Source organism: Prosopis cineraria, unplaced genomic scaffold (assembly GCF_029017545.1).
Source record: "Prosopis cineraria cultivar Desert tree isolate PC_DT_omini unplaced genomic scaffold, ASM2901754v1 PC15, whole genome shotgun sequence".
Taxonomy (NCBI): domain Eukaryota; kingdom Viridiplantae; phylum Streptophyta; class Magnoliopsida; order Fabales; family Fabaceae; genus Prosopis; species Prosopis cineraria.
Window position 1 is genome coordinate 1,431,872 of NW_026555346.1, and position 17,919 is coordinate 1,449,790.

Sequence of the window (17,919 nt, forward strand, 5' to 3'; positions counted from 1 at the left end):
TTGGTATTCAATTTTATTATGTTATATCCTTAATGTAATTTTATAAATATTTAAAACTATTTTTATAAAAATATGAATATTTATTTTAAGTATAAATTATGCTCCCATTAACTTATTTTTTTAGGTCCGTCACTGATTTATAATATATATATATATATATATATTATATAAACATTTCCCGGATCTTTCTTTTTAATTTCTTTAAATAAAATTCCTAAATTCTTCACCTCCAGCATTAAATACTCCCTTGTCTCTTGTCCAGAATTATTTATGCTCCTCGTCTGGCCTCCCTCACAGTATGCTCTGCCCCCAAATCTTCATCTTTGTTTGCTTCTTAGCATAGTAATGAGACTGTTCAATTCATTCTTCTCTTCTCCTTCATCTCCATGCTTTTCATCAACGAGGATGAAAGATTTAGATGTGGCCAGCAACAAGGATGAAAGTTCTAAGCTTTATCGTTGTCCCCTTTCCAGATCTCACCTTGCAATTTCTTATCTTGTTCGGCGGCTATTTCCACTTTTATATTCCACATTTGATCGTTATGTTCTCTCGTGTTCTCAATAGCTGATTTTTTCATCCCCGCCCTAATCCTCAAGCCCGTTAAATATTCAAACTCGATAGACTAGTTTCCAACCCATAAACCAAGCATGGTCTGGTCTTGTATCAAGTGGTTAGCAAACTAGACCAGACCTCAGACTAACATGCTCCGTTTGAGGTGTTATCCAGACCAGATCTAGGGTTAGCTATTAACCCGGCCTGCTCAAGAATTTGAGCAGCGCACATAGGCAATGAACTTTTAACGTTGAGAGATACAATTAATTTATAATTAAGTTTAAAATACCTAAAAATATTTTTGGGTAAAGTTAAGAGACAACTTTTTTACCAACTAATAATTGCGCACGATTGATCCGACTTCGGTGTTTGGCAGTTTGCGATGGTGTTTGCGCAAAAGCAACAAGAACATGTGTCTGGGGCCGGGCCCACCCAGAAAGAAAAAAGAACATAGCCTTCATCTCTTTTGCGTTATCCAAGAAAAGATAAATACGAGTCCATGTGCAACCCCCCCCCCCCCCCCAAAAAAAAAGGAAAGGGAGAAAAAACCCGACAATTACCGTAGTTAATGCAAGTAGGCAGAATTTTTTTTTTTTAAATCTTTCCAGAATTTCCATCCCAATTATTGAATGATCGATGCTACAGCAACAAATAGCAGTAAAATCAAGTCCAACGAAATTCTCATACTTGCCTCTCCCCAGTCAAAATTTTCATGGTAAGTGGTAACATGCTCGAGACCAAACAACATACTCGAGACCAAAGAAATGGAAAATATTCAAATCAAAGATTAGTCCCTATTTTTGGGGCTTTGGAGAGAGAACCCTGGTTTGTCCTGATAAACGGCAGTATCAGCACTTACAGAATTGACAGTTGAGCTATCATCTTTCGCCTTGCTAGACGGATCATCTCCCTCTATCTGTCCTGCTATTGCAGGGGAGATGGGCCCCTCAGGCTTATCATTAGAAACGTTAGCAACCAAACTTTTGTACATGGTTAGAGCTTGAGCCATCATGTTTGCAGGATTAGATGCAGAGCTAGGAAGCAGCATTGTTGTACCCTGAGGAAAATGTAAAAGGCATCAAACAAACATTACAGTTGACAATTTGTGCAATGCTTGGACTTGCATGTAAATCAGCTTGTAGGCTACCTCCTTGGCTATGTTACTAAAGGCATCAATATATTGCTCTGCGATCCTCAAACTTGCTGCCTGCAAACCAAATGACAACATTAATTCCTTCCTAGGTCTTGTTCTTAAGCGTGGACGAAGTTAGATAAACCAAATAGCATCGCTGAGTAGAATATGTTTGTCCAAGGACTCTTGCAACATTACTGTGACAACACAGGGTTTACAAACTTGAGTTTCAAAATTACATCACATTCACATATCTCGCTGCAATGACAGCTAATTAACAAAATGCACATCAAGCATTGCAGACCAGCAAACAATGGAAACCAAAGAGCAAGATATCACATCTTTCTATAAATAAAAAGCCAGAAAGTTACTAATACGATATGGACAATTGATGTCGACCTTAGGCAATACAAGGTGTGATATGTGCAATATCAACAGACTAAAGAACCTCACCTCTAGTCCTCCATTTTCTTTTAGTGCTTGCGACACAAGGGCAAGACCTTCAGCTGTTGCTCTTGCTTTAGCAAGGATGGCTTCAGCCTCACCTGAGAAAGAATGTTGATACCCATCAAGGTTATAAAATATCGAAGGAAAATAGCATATAGTGCACACGAGGCTCTTCACTTGTCGTTTAATCCACAGTTTAACATCATCTCATCAAATAGAAACCTGAACTAAAAGGGAAACTCTGTCCATGATTATTTTGATTTAAAACACTAGAATATAAATTAAAATGTGTTAAAACATTCATGTTTAGCTGGCATCAAACTGTCTCTATGAAAAATTATATAACTGATATTGCTTCACTCTTGGAAGAGATACATCAAAAAGTAACTAACCTAGGGCTCTGTTAACTTGGTCCATCTTTGCAGCTTCTGATGCTAAAATCACCGCACTCTTCCTGCCATCAGCTATGTTTATGTTGGCCTGTCTTTCTCCTGTATAGGTTATAGCAATTAAGGGCAGAAGTGTGAGCATATACATGAGCTACAATGTTCAATGAAAAGATATTAAAATTAGTTTCAGGATCAATATTGATGTTAAGTATTCCTCGAACTCTTGAGGAATTGAAATAGCAAATTGATTGCCTTCTGACTCAAGAATTTGAGCTCTCTTTTTACGTTCTGCTTCAGCTTGCATTTCCATGGCTACTCTAACACCACGAGGAGGAGATATGTCCCCTGAAAAACAGCAAAGGGAAATTCACAAAAATTTAGAAGGATATGTTAGGGAAACTGTTTCATAGTTTATCAAAACTTACTTATTTCATATCGAAGACACTCCAGGCCCCAACTTTTTGCAGCGACATTAATGGCCTCCTGTAATAATGTTGTCACATGACCAATTATTGTTTGTCTAAAGATGATAAAATAAGTCAAGACATATTTTGAATTCCTGATGGCTGATGTTACATGTTCCTATCTTTTACTCATAAATAGGAAAAAGAATTAAGCAGGTTTAGAGACCATGATCTGAAGTTTGATCATGTTCAAATGCTAAGCATGTACTGGAACCGCTAGTCATTTATATATTATTTAGAAGCAATCTTTAATACATAAGTCAGAAGGGGGCGACAGTGCAATATTTTAGCCAATATCCAAATGCCAGTGGAAAAAGCATAGAAATAAAAACAAGAAAAAATATGCACAATAAACCAAAAGAAAACCTGAAATCTATTTAGTACACCAGTTTGATGTTAAGACATAACATATAAAACCACTAACTCAAGCATCATCTGATAACCTTCTAATTGAAGCCAGTATTTAATACCCAAATGCCAGTATAAGAACTGAAACTGATCCCAGAGGGGAAAAATACATCCCAGAAAAATCACAGAGACATTATGTAAAATCTTTAATAGGAAGCAATTGGAAGCTTTTGAATTAAAATGCATGCAAGTAAAGAATACACCTCAAAAGTCCCTATAGCAGATATGATGGACAAGTGTTCTGTAATTCAAAGATAGAAAAAAGCAGAGGCATGAGAGCTTGGGTTAGGAAAGTGGGGGGTATTTGAATAGTAGGATTCATATAATACAACTGAAGTAAACAAAAAATCTTATAGCTCGAAGCAAACAATCCATGCACTTCATGATGGAACTCAGACTTCTTGAAGTAAACTAATTTCAAAGCTAGAACTACAACCTACATCTTTTATATTCTCTTGCTTTTCTTTTTGTCTAATGAAATGACGAGCCGCAGGAATTTTCTTTTTAATGTGGGACTAGTAAATTGAATATCCACATGCCTTGACAAAGAATAGAAACTAATATCTCATTCTTTTCAATATATATACATCTATCAGCGCTTTACACTTTTGTATCTCCACTCAAACCGAAAGTGAAGGGGATTATAACTCTTACATTTAACTGACTGAGCTCCTCTAGCATGTCCTCCTTCCTGGCCAGGATAACATTCTCTCACCATTCATACTTGCATATATGCAAACAAAATACAGACATTTGCCACAACTTATAACCTCACCCAGTAGCTTTGAAGCTTTTATCTTTCTTTCCTTTTCTTTTCCTTTTTTCTGTTTTTGGCAATTTCTGTGTCTCACCACATGCCTCTAATTCAAGACTTTGTTCACGATGTAATAACACATTATTATATTTTCTTATATGAATTTTCGCACTTCTTAAGCTTTGAGTCACACCATTGAAAAATGGGGGACAAACATGATGATTCAATCTTGATGTTAAATAAATAGTTGTAGCTGTGCTGCAACCGCAAAATTTTATCTGATCCGAGAAGGACTATAACTAGGTTAGACACCACACACTTTCCAATTTCTATTGAGCATCTTCGTCAGGAGACACATCATGTGAAGAACTACGGGACGTTCTACTTATCCAGTAGTCCAAGACTGCCTCCAACTAGATATTAAGTTGAACTTGGGACTTAAGTAGCTATGATGTTTCGAGAAGAAAATGTTGATGCTAAAATGACTTAAAAACGAGTGTATAGGAATCAATTCATGAACTAAACTCACCACAATCTTTTCATTAAGCGTGTCCCTTTCCTCAAAGGTCTTGTCAAGAGTAATCTTACCAAGTTCACTTCGCATTGTCGTTTGGGCAAGCTGAATGACTGCATAAATGGGATTCTCTACACCATAAGAAGCCAGCTTAGGATCCACAATCTGTGCAAAGAAATATAGGAAGATTGAAAAAACCAAGCACCTCGTTAAACTCTTAAAACTGGAGGAGGGAAGAGAGAGCGAGAAAATAAGCCGGTGAAACGCAGACCTTCACATAAAGTACCCCATCAATTAAGATGTTGACATTATCCTTGGTGATAGCAGATTGGTCAGGAATATGAATGGCCTCTTCCTTGAGGGAATGGACGTAAGCAATCCGGTCGACGAACGGAATTAAAAAATGGATTCCTGACGGAAGAGTCTTCACGTACTTGCCAAATCGCTCAATGACAAAGGCCTTCTTCTCAGGCACAATCCGTATTCCCCAATTCACAGGAGGAGTAATCTCATAACTTCTGAGAGCAAATGCCCCAATTACACGATTTCATACACAACCACCGAATGAGATTAACGAAAAAAATCGAGTCAGAAATATCTGAGCTCGTACTTTTTTTATTTTTAATATTAAAAAATGGAAAAACCTGAGGGTAGAATCGCGTGTGTTACGAAAACAGCGGATGGAGAAGAAGTGAGAGGGCAGTCGAGGAGAAGAAGCGCCAGAGAGAGGATGATTGGAGAAGAGAAGGGCGGATTGCTTGGGAAGTAAAGCAGGCGTAGTAGATACTATCGCGCGGCAAGTGCTGTAATTGAAGGCTGCCGGCGACCGACTCAAACGACTTAACAAACGCAAGGTGTTCATGGAATAGGGTTTCCAGATGCTCTTCATTTCGTCTGCTCTGGATTTCTCAGCAACCTCTTCGTTTGCTGATCTTCAGGCTTCTCTTTTGTTTGTTTGGAAGTTTGAGGGGGCATGATTCTAACCCTTCCTTCCCGTCCTTTTTTTTTTTTTTACTTTGACTGAACAAAACTAGAATTCTAGACTTAATAACGATTACAAAGTTGGGTTTTTATTTTTTTTTTTAAGTAAAAACTTTCATCATCCACCTCCTTCTGCCTAAAGATATAAAAATTACTAAATAAGTTATATGACAATTTAGTTAAGTAATCAGCTAAAAAATTACAAGTTCTAATAATTTGGAACAATATAATATTCTAATTTTTATGCAAGATACATTTACCTTTGTCAATGATGTCCTCTTTTCTTTTTCCTTTCTAGTCGTTAAATCAAAAATTCAATGCTTTAAATTCGATCTCCTCCTGTAAAATTATTATTATAATATTAAATTATAAAAACTATAAATAATAAAATTCAAACTTTTAAGATTTAACAAGAACAACTAAAAAATATAATAAAAGTAACATGAAATAAAATATTTTGAAGATCAAATTTAAATTATTTAAAATTTTAATTTAGCAATTAAAAATTAGGAAGATGAGAGAAAGCGAATGAGAAGGAACAGGAGACCTTGCCCATTTTTCAGCTTTTTTTTTTTTGTTTTTGTGTGACCATCCCCATTTCAGTTAGCATGAGTCCCACTGAGTACTGAAACCCCTCCGCCCCCACTTCCCCATTTTGCCGCAATATTTTTGGTTGTCGACTCTGAGACGCCCGAACTCTTCGAACGGAAGATATAACTTTTTTTCTCCTCTAAAGAATAAATAAATAGCAATTACATAAGTATTTTTTTAGCATAACTTTTTCACATCGTAAAATTTTCTTTTGTTCACATCAAAATAATGTATACTTGAATCTTTATTCAAATGTCCACACAAAATGTAATAAAATGAAATATGTTGAGGTATTTGTTAAATTGACAAGCGAACCTTCTTCGGAGAAAAGGAATTAACCATGGATACAATGGATCATGATTTCTTTCGCATTTTCTTTCAATTCATCCCGAATTCAAAAGATTTGCTACTCTGCGGCTGCGCGCACTCTCACACATACAACTGATTCCGAACATGAACGGCTGCAAAATTGAATTCAGGCTACTGATATATTTATTTTCGCAGCTTTGTTCATACTCGTGGAATTTTTTTCTTAAAACATACAAAAGAACTGAAGAAGATTATGAAAGACTGAACTTACAACATACATTTTAAACAAACCGTAAAACATTTATCAAGAAGACACACAAAAGCTTGCACCAACCTCCAGAACAGAAGCGTTTTCTACTTCGAAAATGATTCCTGCGGATGAGTGTTTTCCAAACCCACAAGCCCACTATATAAAATTGCAACAAAGCCATAGATAAAAGAGGTGAAACGGTGTCTTTCAAAAGTTTAATTGTTGTGGCAAGAGGGGATAAAAAGCTGAAAATGATGGGCTCCAATGGAAGAAGGTTCAGAATCTGAAGCTAATTTTTGATTCAAGAGAATCATTTGTTACACCTCGAACTCCACAACAGAGAGCAAGCTGAAAATGATGGACTTCAATTCAGAATCTGAAGCTAATTTTAGCTTCAAGAGAATCATTTGTTACACCTCAAAAGTCCACAAAAGCTTTTACATTTGATATTAGGAAGCTACTTCTCTTTCTAAAAGAATTTAATTGGTTGAACTTAGTTTTACTTCAAGACTTGAATTCATCGAATAAACATGAACTATATCATATGAATAAACATCATCTTTTAAAAGAAATTTTACCATATGAATATCATCGCCATTATATAAAATATTGAACTATAATATCCGTCTACGTGAACGAAAAATGAGAATGCAGCCTGCTCCGGTCATGTAACAACGCCAGGATAAACAATATATTGGGTAAAAACGAGAAATTCTTCAAACTAAACCATCCCAAATCATATAAAAAGATGATAACAAAATTGAAGCAAATTTTTCCAAGCAACAAAACTTTAGATCCAAATATCGCAATGGTCTTCAAATATTCAACTAAAAAACAAACACTTAAAGCAGAATAGAAGCTTGACATGACCATCTAATTTTCTACGAGTATAGTCCCCTTCTCGCTGACGTAGATTCCGTCAAGAAACTTCCGGATATCTTTATTTTTAACGTGACATTTCTGTTTCAATCAAAGAACAAAAAATAATTAGGATCATCCAGGGCAAATATTTGTAATGTTTACAAACAAGTGATTCTGAAAAAGAGCTAGACCTGATTGATGAGAGCAGCAGACCGAGACACCAACTCGATATCGTTCCCATCCAAAATCAACTCATCCTTGACCTTCTCAGAACGTTCAATTGAAACACCCTCGAGCATATCCACCTTCCTCACCTGGGACGGGGTAACCGAATACAATATTAAATCCAATTAGGTTCTATAAGAATGAACATCTACGTCAATCAAATAAAAGTCACTAGATCAATATAAACAAGCAGAAAGCTTCAACACGTTTCTGCACCCAATAGCAGAGAAAAGTATGATGAACAACAAAGAAAACGCGGTTCTGCTTAGTTGATTAAGGTATTAGATCGAATAAATGAGCCAAGAGCATGCATCAAAATACAGTGACATAAATTAGAGTGAAAAACAACTAAAGGGGGACAATCTAGAACCAATAATGTATTTAAAATGTACAACAAATCAAAATTAGAATGCGAACAGGAAATGCAAAATAATTGATCCATCTGACCATTGTAAATTATAAATGCTAAAATCCCATTATCTAACCAAGAGGGCAAGTGAAGAGTACCTTCTTCTCTCCTAGGAAGTTTCGGATCTCAATGGACCTGTTGCTGTTGGTTATGCTTGCGTTTATAGGGAAGTGAGCATAGACAAACCTCATCTTGTAGCGATAACCCTTTGTAACGCCGGTAATGAGATTTTCTACATGACTAAGAGCCGTACGAATAGCAGCAGAGGTCTTGCGAGACCCGAACCAGGCATCCACCTTAAGCTTTTTCTTGCCATCCTCGTCGGTGATGAGCTGAAAATCGAGATTCAGGTGCTTAAAATCACGGACAAGCTTGCCGCGAGGTCCCTCTACCTCAATAATCTTTGCTTTGACTTTGATGGTCACCCCTTCGGGGATATCCATCGTTTCGGAAGAGAGGATTGTTTTCATCTTCGGTGTTGATACTTCCCGGCCTTATCTTCTCCCTCAGCTCTCTTGGAAGACTGGAAGCAAAACAAAAACCCTAGGGCGCAATATATGCATTAGGGTTATTGGGTGCGAGATGCAGTGTTGGGCTCGGAAGGCTTTACGAGATCGGCCCGTTTCGAAACTGGCATTTTCAATGCTTGACAATCTGTTTGGAAAAATGGTACTGCAAAAATCCAACTTACAAAAAATGCTATTTTAGTAAACCTTTCTTCATCCAAAACCCAAAAAAAAAAAAAAAAACTAGCCTTCTAAGCACAAAAAATTCTAGTAACGAAATAGCCTTTGTTACAAAACAATTAGATCGATAAAAAAATTTATTTGGAACCTAAAAAAATAATTAGATAAATTGGATGCACCGTATTATTTATAGTCTGTTTGGCAAAAATATAACATTTAGATAACATTAAATATAAATTGATTCTAATATTAATAATAATAGAGAGAGAGAAGGTAATAAATCAAATATGCATTCTGTTATAAAAATAAAATTAATTTAAAAAATATCATACAAAATTTTATTTAAATTACTTAAAATATTTTAATTGAACAGGCCATAAATAATATAATGCGCCCAGTCTACCTAAATATTTCTCTTAAAACTTGTAATGTTTTTAATATTTTTAATACTAATTTAAATTATGAATATTTTTATAGTATTGAATTTATTCTAATATTTATATTAAATAAACGTGAATGTAGTTTTATATTTAAACAATTTTCAACTAAATCATGTTTTATTTTAAATTTAAAATTGTGTCTTTTAAATTTCTCTATTCTCCATTGGGCTATGGTTTTTCAAACCTTAAAATGGAGGCAAGCTTGCACATCTCACGATGTAACAACAATTTGATATAGGCCACAAGTGGCCCAAACAAAGTGACGAGGTCCACAGCCTGTATCATTCTAAGCTAATCACCAAACAGTAAAATAACATTTTCATCGTATTAAAAAAAACAGATAAAATGTCATTCAAGGATTGCAAAGTTTCCCCCAACAGGCCACAGAGTATTCAATATTAATCAGAGACTAAAAGATTTTGACATATCATTGCAAAATCAAATGATTAATTTAAAAATAATTTTAAATGAGAAAAACCATGATATCCCTTCCTTTATTCCTTTTAATTGAAAGGTTTAAAAATCCGAAAGAACTTGTTGTAGGGAGGGGTGATTGTATATCATACTTTAATAGGTAATAATTCATTAATTAACAAGTATCCATTCACATACAATAATAAATTATTTATTAATTGAAAAGTTTAATGATCTAAAAGAATTTAATTGCGATAAGGTTAAGTACAAATTATGTTTTAATAAGTAGTCATTATCTAATTAATAAGTCCTCGTTGGCATTTAACAAGAAACTATTTACCAACTAACAAATCCAAACACATGAAAAAACTTAGTTGTAGGAAAGAATAAGTATAAATCACACACTTATATTTAACAAAAACATAATCACTAGTTGACAGTTTTTTAAAAAAAAGGTAAAAGAAAAACAACGATATTATAATCTTCTCCCATATAAAATTATTTTCAAACTAGTTCCTGATTTTACAATTATATTTCATAATCCTTTAATTCTTGTTTCATATTAAATTGATTCTATGGTCCTTGAATAATATTTTCCTTAAAAAATAAAACAATGGGTCAGCTTGTTTTAAATTAAAAAAATCAATGATGATATTTGGGTAGTTTAAAAAATTTATAAATAAATACTTATTTTTGCAGAGATTTTATTAAAGTAAGATATTATTTTATATGTAGCTGCAATAATTATTTGTTTTTTTAATTTCATGAACTTTTTTTAGTAATTTCATGGATTTATATTTTATAAAAATAATTCATTATTTAATTATTTTAAAATTTAATAATATTTTTTTGTATTTTCATATTTTAATGATATTTTCTCTCATTTATCATATCAAATTATTTTCAAACGATACTTAAAATAATCAAAATTCAGAAATATACCCTTTTCAGAATTTATATGCCTTGCTCTCTAAAAATATGTTTTGCATTTTAAAAAAATATTATTTTTAAAAATTTAAACAAACACTATAAAATTTCACAATATATTTTTTTCCAAAAAAAATTTATTTTTTCATGAAAAAGGCTGAAATAAATGGGCCCAACATCTCCAACCCTCTGGATTCTCGTCCTCTTTTTCTTCATCCATTATTGGCAAGTTATTTTTGCAAAAAATATCTAATCTTGATTAAAAGATCAAAATATTTGGATTTGAATTCATTCAGTGGCAAAAATCAACTTAATCAATCGATGAAAAAGGAAACATTAATGCTTAAGATGAGGATCGAAATTAACTGAGTTGTGGACAAAATACTTGATCGGCTACTGAAGAGAAGTAGTTTCAAGATGAATTGACGGAAAAACCAGCAAAAGCATACATAGATTAACATTAGAGACTGAATCTTTTTTTTTGGGACAAAATTAGAGAGTGACTCAGTAACGTGTATTACTCCAGCGGAATCTACAGTGGCATATATAACTCTTTCTTTGTTTTGTTTTGTTTTTTGGCAAAATGGAAGTGAAAAGACGTTTATTATCTGCTATAACCCATGGCAATTATCTTATCTCGCAAGAGGTCATAACAGACTCAACTGAAGAGTTGCTTGATTGGATTAAACTCAAAGATTTTGGCTCGTGTGCCGAGATATGCACGGTCTAGCTTTGCTTGAGTATTTCACCCTCTAGCATAAATGCATTGTTCTTGTTAGGTCTACCTTCTTCCCCAATGTTCCCTTCCCACTTCCTGATAATATGAACGTATTTGATTTCTCTGCCAAAACATTTATTGTTGGGTCTAAAATCATGGTTCGAAAGAATAACTACAGCCAACAATGATATGTGTGTGTGTGTGTGCGCGCGCGCGCACCATTTTCAAGGATCAGGTTCTACAAGCTTAAGTCATATGGGATTGATTTGGGTGAAAGTATCTTGGTTTACTGTATTCTTCAATCACTGCCATCAGAGTACGCATTCTTGAGGACTTCACACAACTCACAAGAAGCTAAATGGTCTGTTGACCAGATGATATCGATAGTTACTCAAGAAGAGGAAGCTATAAAGAATAATTCCTCTTACTTAATAAATTATGTTTCTCATGGCTCTAGTAGTAAACTGGAGGGTCATATAAGAAAAAGGGGAAGAAGTATGATACCCCAAAGTCTAATAATCCAACCTTTAAGAAGGATGGTGATAAGAGTGAGAAGTCGAGGAAGAAACCCTTTAAAGGGTTATGTAATTATTGCAAGAAACTGGGTCACATTAAAGCTAATTGCTTCAAATTGAAGAACAAATAAGAAAGTGAAGGTATAATTCTTCAAACTGCCCCTCTAGCTCTAGTCTGTTTTGAATCTAACACCATTGAAACTTTTTTTGACTCATGGTGGCTGGATTCTAGTGCCACTGTATATATTGTAAATTATCTACGGGGGCTAAGAAACCAGAAGGTTCCAAGTGAGGCACAGAGGTCAGTCTTTGGCATAGCAAGGAGCAAGGCATCAGTTGAATGCATTGGAATTGGTTCTTTGTATTTAAATTCTGGTCATGTTTTACATTTCAACAATGTTATTTATATACCTTCTGCAAAGAGGAATTTAATTTCAACTTCTGCATTGGATATTTGTGGCTATTCATTCTTTCAAGGAAATGAAAAAATTGACATTTGTTTTGATTCCATCAATGTTGGTGTCGCTTCCTTGATATATGATTTATATCGATTGAATGATTGATCACTTGAACTTTCTAATCTCCATATCAATGCTGCTATTGGACATAAACGTCAAAGGCCCAATGATAATTCCTCTATGTTATGGTATCGTCGTTTGGATCATATCTCTAAAGAGAGATTGGAGCGCATGACCAAGCAAGGTGTCTTACAAGACCTTGATTTCTCAGATTTTGAAACTTGTGTTGACTGCATAAAGGAAAAATTTCTTGCTAGAGCTAGAACTAAAGGGGTAAAGAGGTCTGAAAATACTTTAGACCTAATCTATACTGATATCTGTGAACCTATCACACCTCCAGCTATGGGTGGTTTCAGATATTTCATCACCTTCACAGATGATTACTCTCGTCATGGATGGATTGAACTCTTGCGTGAAAAGGGAGAGTCCCTTAATGCATTCAAGACCTTTAAAGCAGTAGTTGAATTAAAATCTGACAAGTTAATCAAGTGTGTAAGATCTGATAGAGGAGGAGAATTTTATGGCAGATATACTGAGACTGGTAGGAACCCTGGGCCATTTGCTTTGTACCTTCAAGAGCATGGCATTGAAGCTCGGTATACTATGCCTGGGACCTTGCAGCAGAATGGGGTTGCAAAAAGGTGAAATCGTACTCTCATGGATATGGTTAGGAGCATGATCAGTCACTCTTCACTGCCGGAATTCTTGTGGGGTGATGCACTTAAAACAGATGTCTATATTTTAAATTAAGTTCCTGGCAAGTTAGTTCCAAAGACTCCATATGAGTTGTATTTTAGAAGGACTCTTGCGCTGAAGCATATGCGAGTTTAGGGTTATAAAACACAGGTAAAACTTTACAATCCACAACAGATGAAGCTTGATGCTAAAACTGTTGATGGTTTCTTTATTGGCTATTGCATTGGATCTTGTGGCTACAGATTCCATTATTCAAATCACACTACTAAAGTAATTGAATATGATCGAGCTTATTTCTTTGACGATGCCTTAAACAGTGGGAGCTCTGTGCCTAGGCATATTACTTTACATGATGAAAGTAGCATTTTGCCTATGCCCATCTTGATAACCTCTTATGTTGACAGAAATAATGCCGTGGATCAGGATAAAGCTCAAGATGAACCATCTTTAAAAGGTGATAGGGATCTGGTTGTTGAACCAAGACGGTCTCAAAGGGTTTGCAGGTCTGCTATTCCAGATGATTACATGGTGTATCTGCAGGAATTTGATTCAGATGCTATTAATAGTTTAGACCCAATATCTTACTAAGAGACTATTTCTAACTCACATTCTTCTGAATGGTTGGAGGCTATGAGTGAAGAAATTACCTCTATGTATCGCAATCATGTATGGGAGCTTGTAAAGCTACCAACAAGTTTTAAACCAGTGGGTTACAAGTGGGTCTTTAAAACAAAACGAGAAGCTAGAGGTGAAATTGATAGATATAAAGCTAGACTTGTAGCTAAGGGCTACAACCAGAAAGAAGGTATTGATTACACAGAAACTTTCTCTCCGGTATCCACCAAAGATGCTTTTAGAGTGGTAATGGCTTTAGTTGCACAGCTTGATCTTCACTAGATGGATGTCAAGATTGCGTTCTTGAATGGCGATTTGTATGAAGAAGTCTACATGACACAACTTGATGGTTTTGTTGAATTTGGTAAAGAACATCTAGTGTGCAGATTGAAGAGATCCATCTATGGGCTAAAACAGGCCTCTAGATAATGGTATCTGAAGTTTGATAAAGTTATCACCTCGCTCGGTTTTGTTGAGAATATCTCAGATCAGTGCATCTATCAGAAGTTTGATGGGAATAATTTTGCCATTCTTGTTCTCTATGTTGATGATATCTTGTTAGCCAGTAATTCAATAAATTTTCTCAATGAGATAAAGCACTTATTGTCTTGCTATTTTGACATGAAGGACATGGGTGAAGCCTCTTTCATTCTCAGGATACAAATTCATCGTGATAGATCTCGTGGTATTCTTGGTTTATCACGGACCACTTATATTGAGCGAGTACTTAAGAGATTCAGAATAGACTTATATTCTCCTTCACCTGCTCCTGTACAGAAAGGTAAGCTGTTGTCAGAGTTACAGTGTCCCAAGGATGATAAGAAGAGGGCTGAAATGAGAAAGATACCATACGCTTTCGCTGTTGGCAGCCTAATGTATATTCAAGTGTATACTTGACCAAATATAGCCTTTGTCATTAGAGTGCTGGGTCAATACTTAAATAATTCAGGCCCGGATCATTGGAAGGCTGCTAAGAAAGTTATGAGGTATCTTCAAGGTACAAAGAATCATATGCTGACTTACAGAAAGTCAAATTCTCTTGAGGTTGTTGTGTATTCTGATTATGACTTTAAGGGATCAGAAGATCTTGAAATTGTTGGCTTCTCAGATTCAGATTTTGCCTCTTGTCTGGATGATCGTAAGTCCACGACCGGCTATATTTTCATGTTGTCTGGAGGAGCTGTCTCTTGGAAAAGTGTGAAACAGATACTTACAGCAGTTTCATCCATGGAAGCTAAGTATATTGCTTATTTTAAGACTACACGTCACGCTATATGGCTGAGAAAGTTGATATCTGGCATGCGCCTAGTTGAGTCAATATCACGTCCTCTAACCATTTATTATGATAACAAATCTGTAGTATATTATGCCAATAATCACAGAAATTCTAGCCGTACAAAGCATTTTGATATCAAACTTATGTTTGTGAAAGAGAAAATTGCTGAGTCTTAAACCCGTATGGTACACATTCCTGGCATACAGATGCTTGCAGATTCGTTGACTAAGGGCTTACCTGTAGAAGTTTTTCAAAATCATGTAACTTATATGGGTATTATGAATTCCTTTGATGCCCTGGTTTAGTGGGAGTTTTGAGAACCTTTTGTGTTGCAATTTCTCTTTAGATTTTATTTTTCTTCTGTGAGTTATGTTCAGTTCAGTTAGATGCGTCTATATCATTTGTATCCCCATAGGATTCAATGATTCTGTTGTGATACGCTATGCATGTCACTTGTTTCTCCATAAGAATCAGTGATTTATGTTGTTATCTTACTGAGCTGTGTTTAGAATAAAAAAATTCATATTTTATTCAGATTATGAGATGTTATATCACTTGTTTCCCTATAGGATCCAGTGATTTTATGGAGTTTTATTTTCTGAATCTTGTTTGTGGCTTGTTTATACAACTTGCTTAATTAATGCAATCCAAGTGGGGATTGTTAGAATATTTATTTAATTATGGATTAACATTAATTAATAAGCCTAAACAGATTGGTCTTTATGATTTTGTGTGGACCGTAATAGGAGGACCACACAAGTGAGCCCAATAGGTAGAGGCCCAACCCACAACCCAGTAGCCGTCAGTTATTCCCTATCTCTTAACTGACCGAGTCAGAGATAATAAAATATATAATTATTTATTATTTAATAAGGCGGTTACCGATCTGATCTATATAAGATGATTAATCGATAACCTCAAACACACGACTCATTCTTCTACTTTCATTATCTCTGAACTCCCTGAACGCTCTGGGAACTTGTGGGTTGTGTACTTGTCTACACTCGAGGTAATCGAGCTTTTTCAAGCGCTCATGGATTCTTCAGGTACGCATACATTACTTTACTTGTCTATATGAATTGAGATATATAGATTCAACAAATTATACATGTGTAATCTGTTCCACGAGAGCTATACGCCACACAACACAGGACTCACAAACTCTCACAGGTTTATATATGCCAAGAAATCATGCCATTTCACATCATTGTATAATTATCACCATCCCCTGCGATCATTGATAGCTACGACAATTCAATAGCATACTATTCATCTCCCTCAGCTAAGCCACGAGTTTGATTTATTCTATTCTCATTGGATATGATCAAAGCCCATTCTGTAGTCGAGATTTACACGTGAATGGACTAGAGTCGTGGTTTTTTCTCTCGCTCTTAAGTTTTCTCCCCCATGTGAACCATGCAATCTAAAGTTAAAGCCTTACAATTCGGGTATGCCCCCCAAGCCTCACACTACTAGAAAAAAAAAAAGGAAGTACTAGGTTGAAGTTTTATATAGCTTACTACAAATAAAGTTTGTTATTATTATTATTGTTGTGTGTTAAAATTTTACACAAAAGAGTAAATTATTTCAAAATTTATTAACAATTGAACTAATGTCATGTTGTCAATAGCCTTAATTTAATTATTAATGAATTTTGAATTAAGTAATTCTATTATGGAGGATAATTCTTCCAAAAAAAAAGGATTGCATTTAGGTATTTACTGTGATATGGGGTAATAAAAAAGGTGGCAGGTATTGAAAAAACATTGACCCATTCACCATCGTTGGACTTGGCAAGGGAATCAAACGTGTTCACATGGATGGAGAAAGTACATAAGACCAAACTCCAACAACGCAAGACCATGCCATCTCTGGTCTGGTCTCACCCCTTTGGAATAAGATTCAAATCTGTCCTCAAAAAGTCTCTTCATCCACGAATATTGAATAAATTAATTATAGACGGCAGCTAATGCCTAGTCTATATCAGATCCCTCACAACACTCCATCGACTTGCCGATACCCTTTTAATGATACTACATTTTTCGTGATCCATTATTGGTCCCTGCAATAAAGTCGTTTGCACCTTGCTTATATTATTTTTCCCCTCAAATATTTTCAAATAACCCAACAACCTTTTAATTAATTTTTTATTTTTTATTCAATGAACTTGATCAAGGGTAATGCTAAAACTTTAAAAACATTAACTTGAGCACACCTCCAGAAAATATATATACCACTTCCATCCCAAATTATAATATATTTTTAGTATATATTTAACATTTTAAAATATAAAATACTTTAATAAAAATAAAGTTTTATTAATAGCATTTTTTAATATTATTATTCTCACATATTATTCCTATATTCTTTTATAAATGAAGTATTAAGTGAAGATAATTTTTAAAAATTTATATTTTTTATCTTAAAAAATTATTGTAAAGTATATTTAATAAATTTTATTAATATATATGATTTTATTTAAAAATATTTTATAATTTAAAATGAAAGAAGTATTGATCAAACTCTCAATCAATTTTTGTTAAATAAAAAGATATTACTATTTCATCAGCATAAATGAAAAGGTTATTGAAGCAAGGAAGACACTATTAATAATGCCCAGAAATATTTCCTTTTTTAAAAAATAAAATAAAAAAAAGGCGTGAAAACATTAATGTCGGATTCGTATATATCCATGATGGCATTCCCGCGCCAACCTCTCTTTTCGGCAGAACACGAGGACCAGAAGCGATTCCGGGATTCCCTTTTTTTTTCTAACTTTCGGCCTCGCCCTTTCTGTGGGTCGATCGTCTCCCGATGCCCTTCTTTTC

The 17,919-nt window shown here is 34.6% G+C and overlaps 2 protein-coding genes across 3 annotated transcripts; both read right to left on the reverse strand.

Annotated features, from left to right (window-relative positions):
• Nucleotides 1-1,210: 1,210 nt before the first annotated feature.
• On the reverse strand, nucleotides 1,211-5,675 carry LOC129294708 (uncharacterized). 2 transcript variants are annotated; one of them, XM_054933172.1, is made up of 9 exons: nucleotides 5,305-5,675; nucleotides 4,932-5,175; nucleotides 4,676-4,825; nucleotides 2,946-3,003; nucleotides 2,773-2,865; nucleotides 2,524-2,622; nucleotides 2,138-2,229; nucleotides 1,700-1,759; nucleotides 1,211-1,609 (listed from the first exon to the last, which is right to left on the reverse strand). In XM_054933172.1, the coding sequence occupies exons 1-9, from the start codon at nucleotides 5,547-5,549 to the stop codon at nucleotides 1,340-1,342; spliced, it is 1,311 nt and encodes a 436-aa protein (XP_054789147.1). In that variant the 5' UTR covers nucleotides 5,550-5,675; the 3' UTR covers nucleotides 1,211-1,339. The 2 variants fall into 2 exon arrangements, with proteins under 2 accessions (XP_054789147.1, XP_054789146.1); XM_054933171.1 differs by having other exon boundaries at nucleotides 4,932-5,178.
• A 1,783-nt stretch (nucleotides 5,676-7,458) lies between these two features.
• LOC129294624 (60S ribosomal protein L9) lies at nucleotides 7,459-8,820 on the reverse strand. Its single transcript, XM_054933054.1, has 3 exons — nucleotides 8,385-8,820; nucleotides 7,844-7,966; nucleotides 7,459-7,751 (listed from the first exon to the last, which is right to left on the reverse strand). The coding sequence occupies exons 1-3, from the start codon at nucleotides 8,754-8,756 to the stop codon at nucleotides 7,665-7,667; spliced, it is 582 nt and encodes a 193-aa protein (XP_054789029.1). The 5' UTR covers nucleotides 8,757-8,820; the 3' UTR covers nucleotides 7,459-7,664.
• Nucleotides 8,821-17,919: the final 9,099 nt, after the last annotated feature.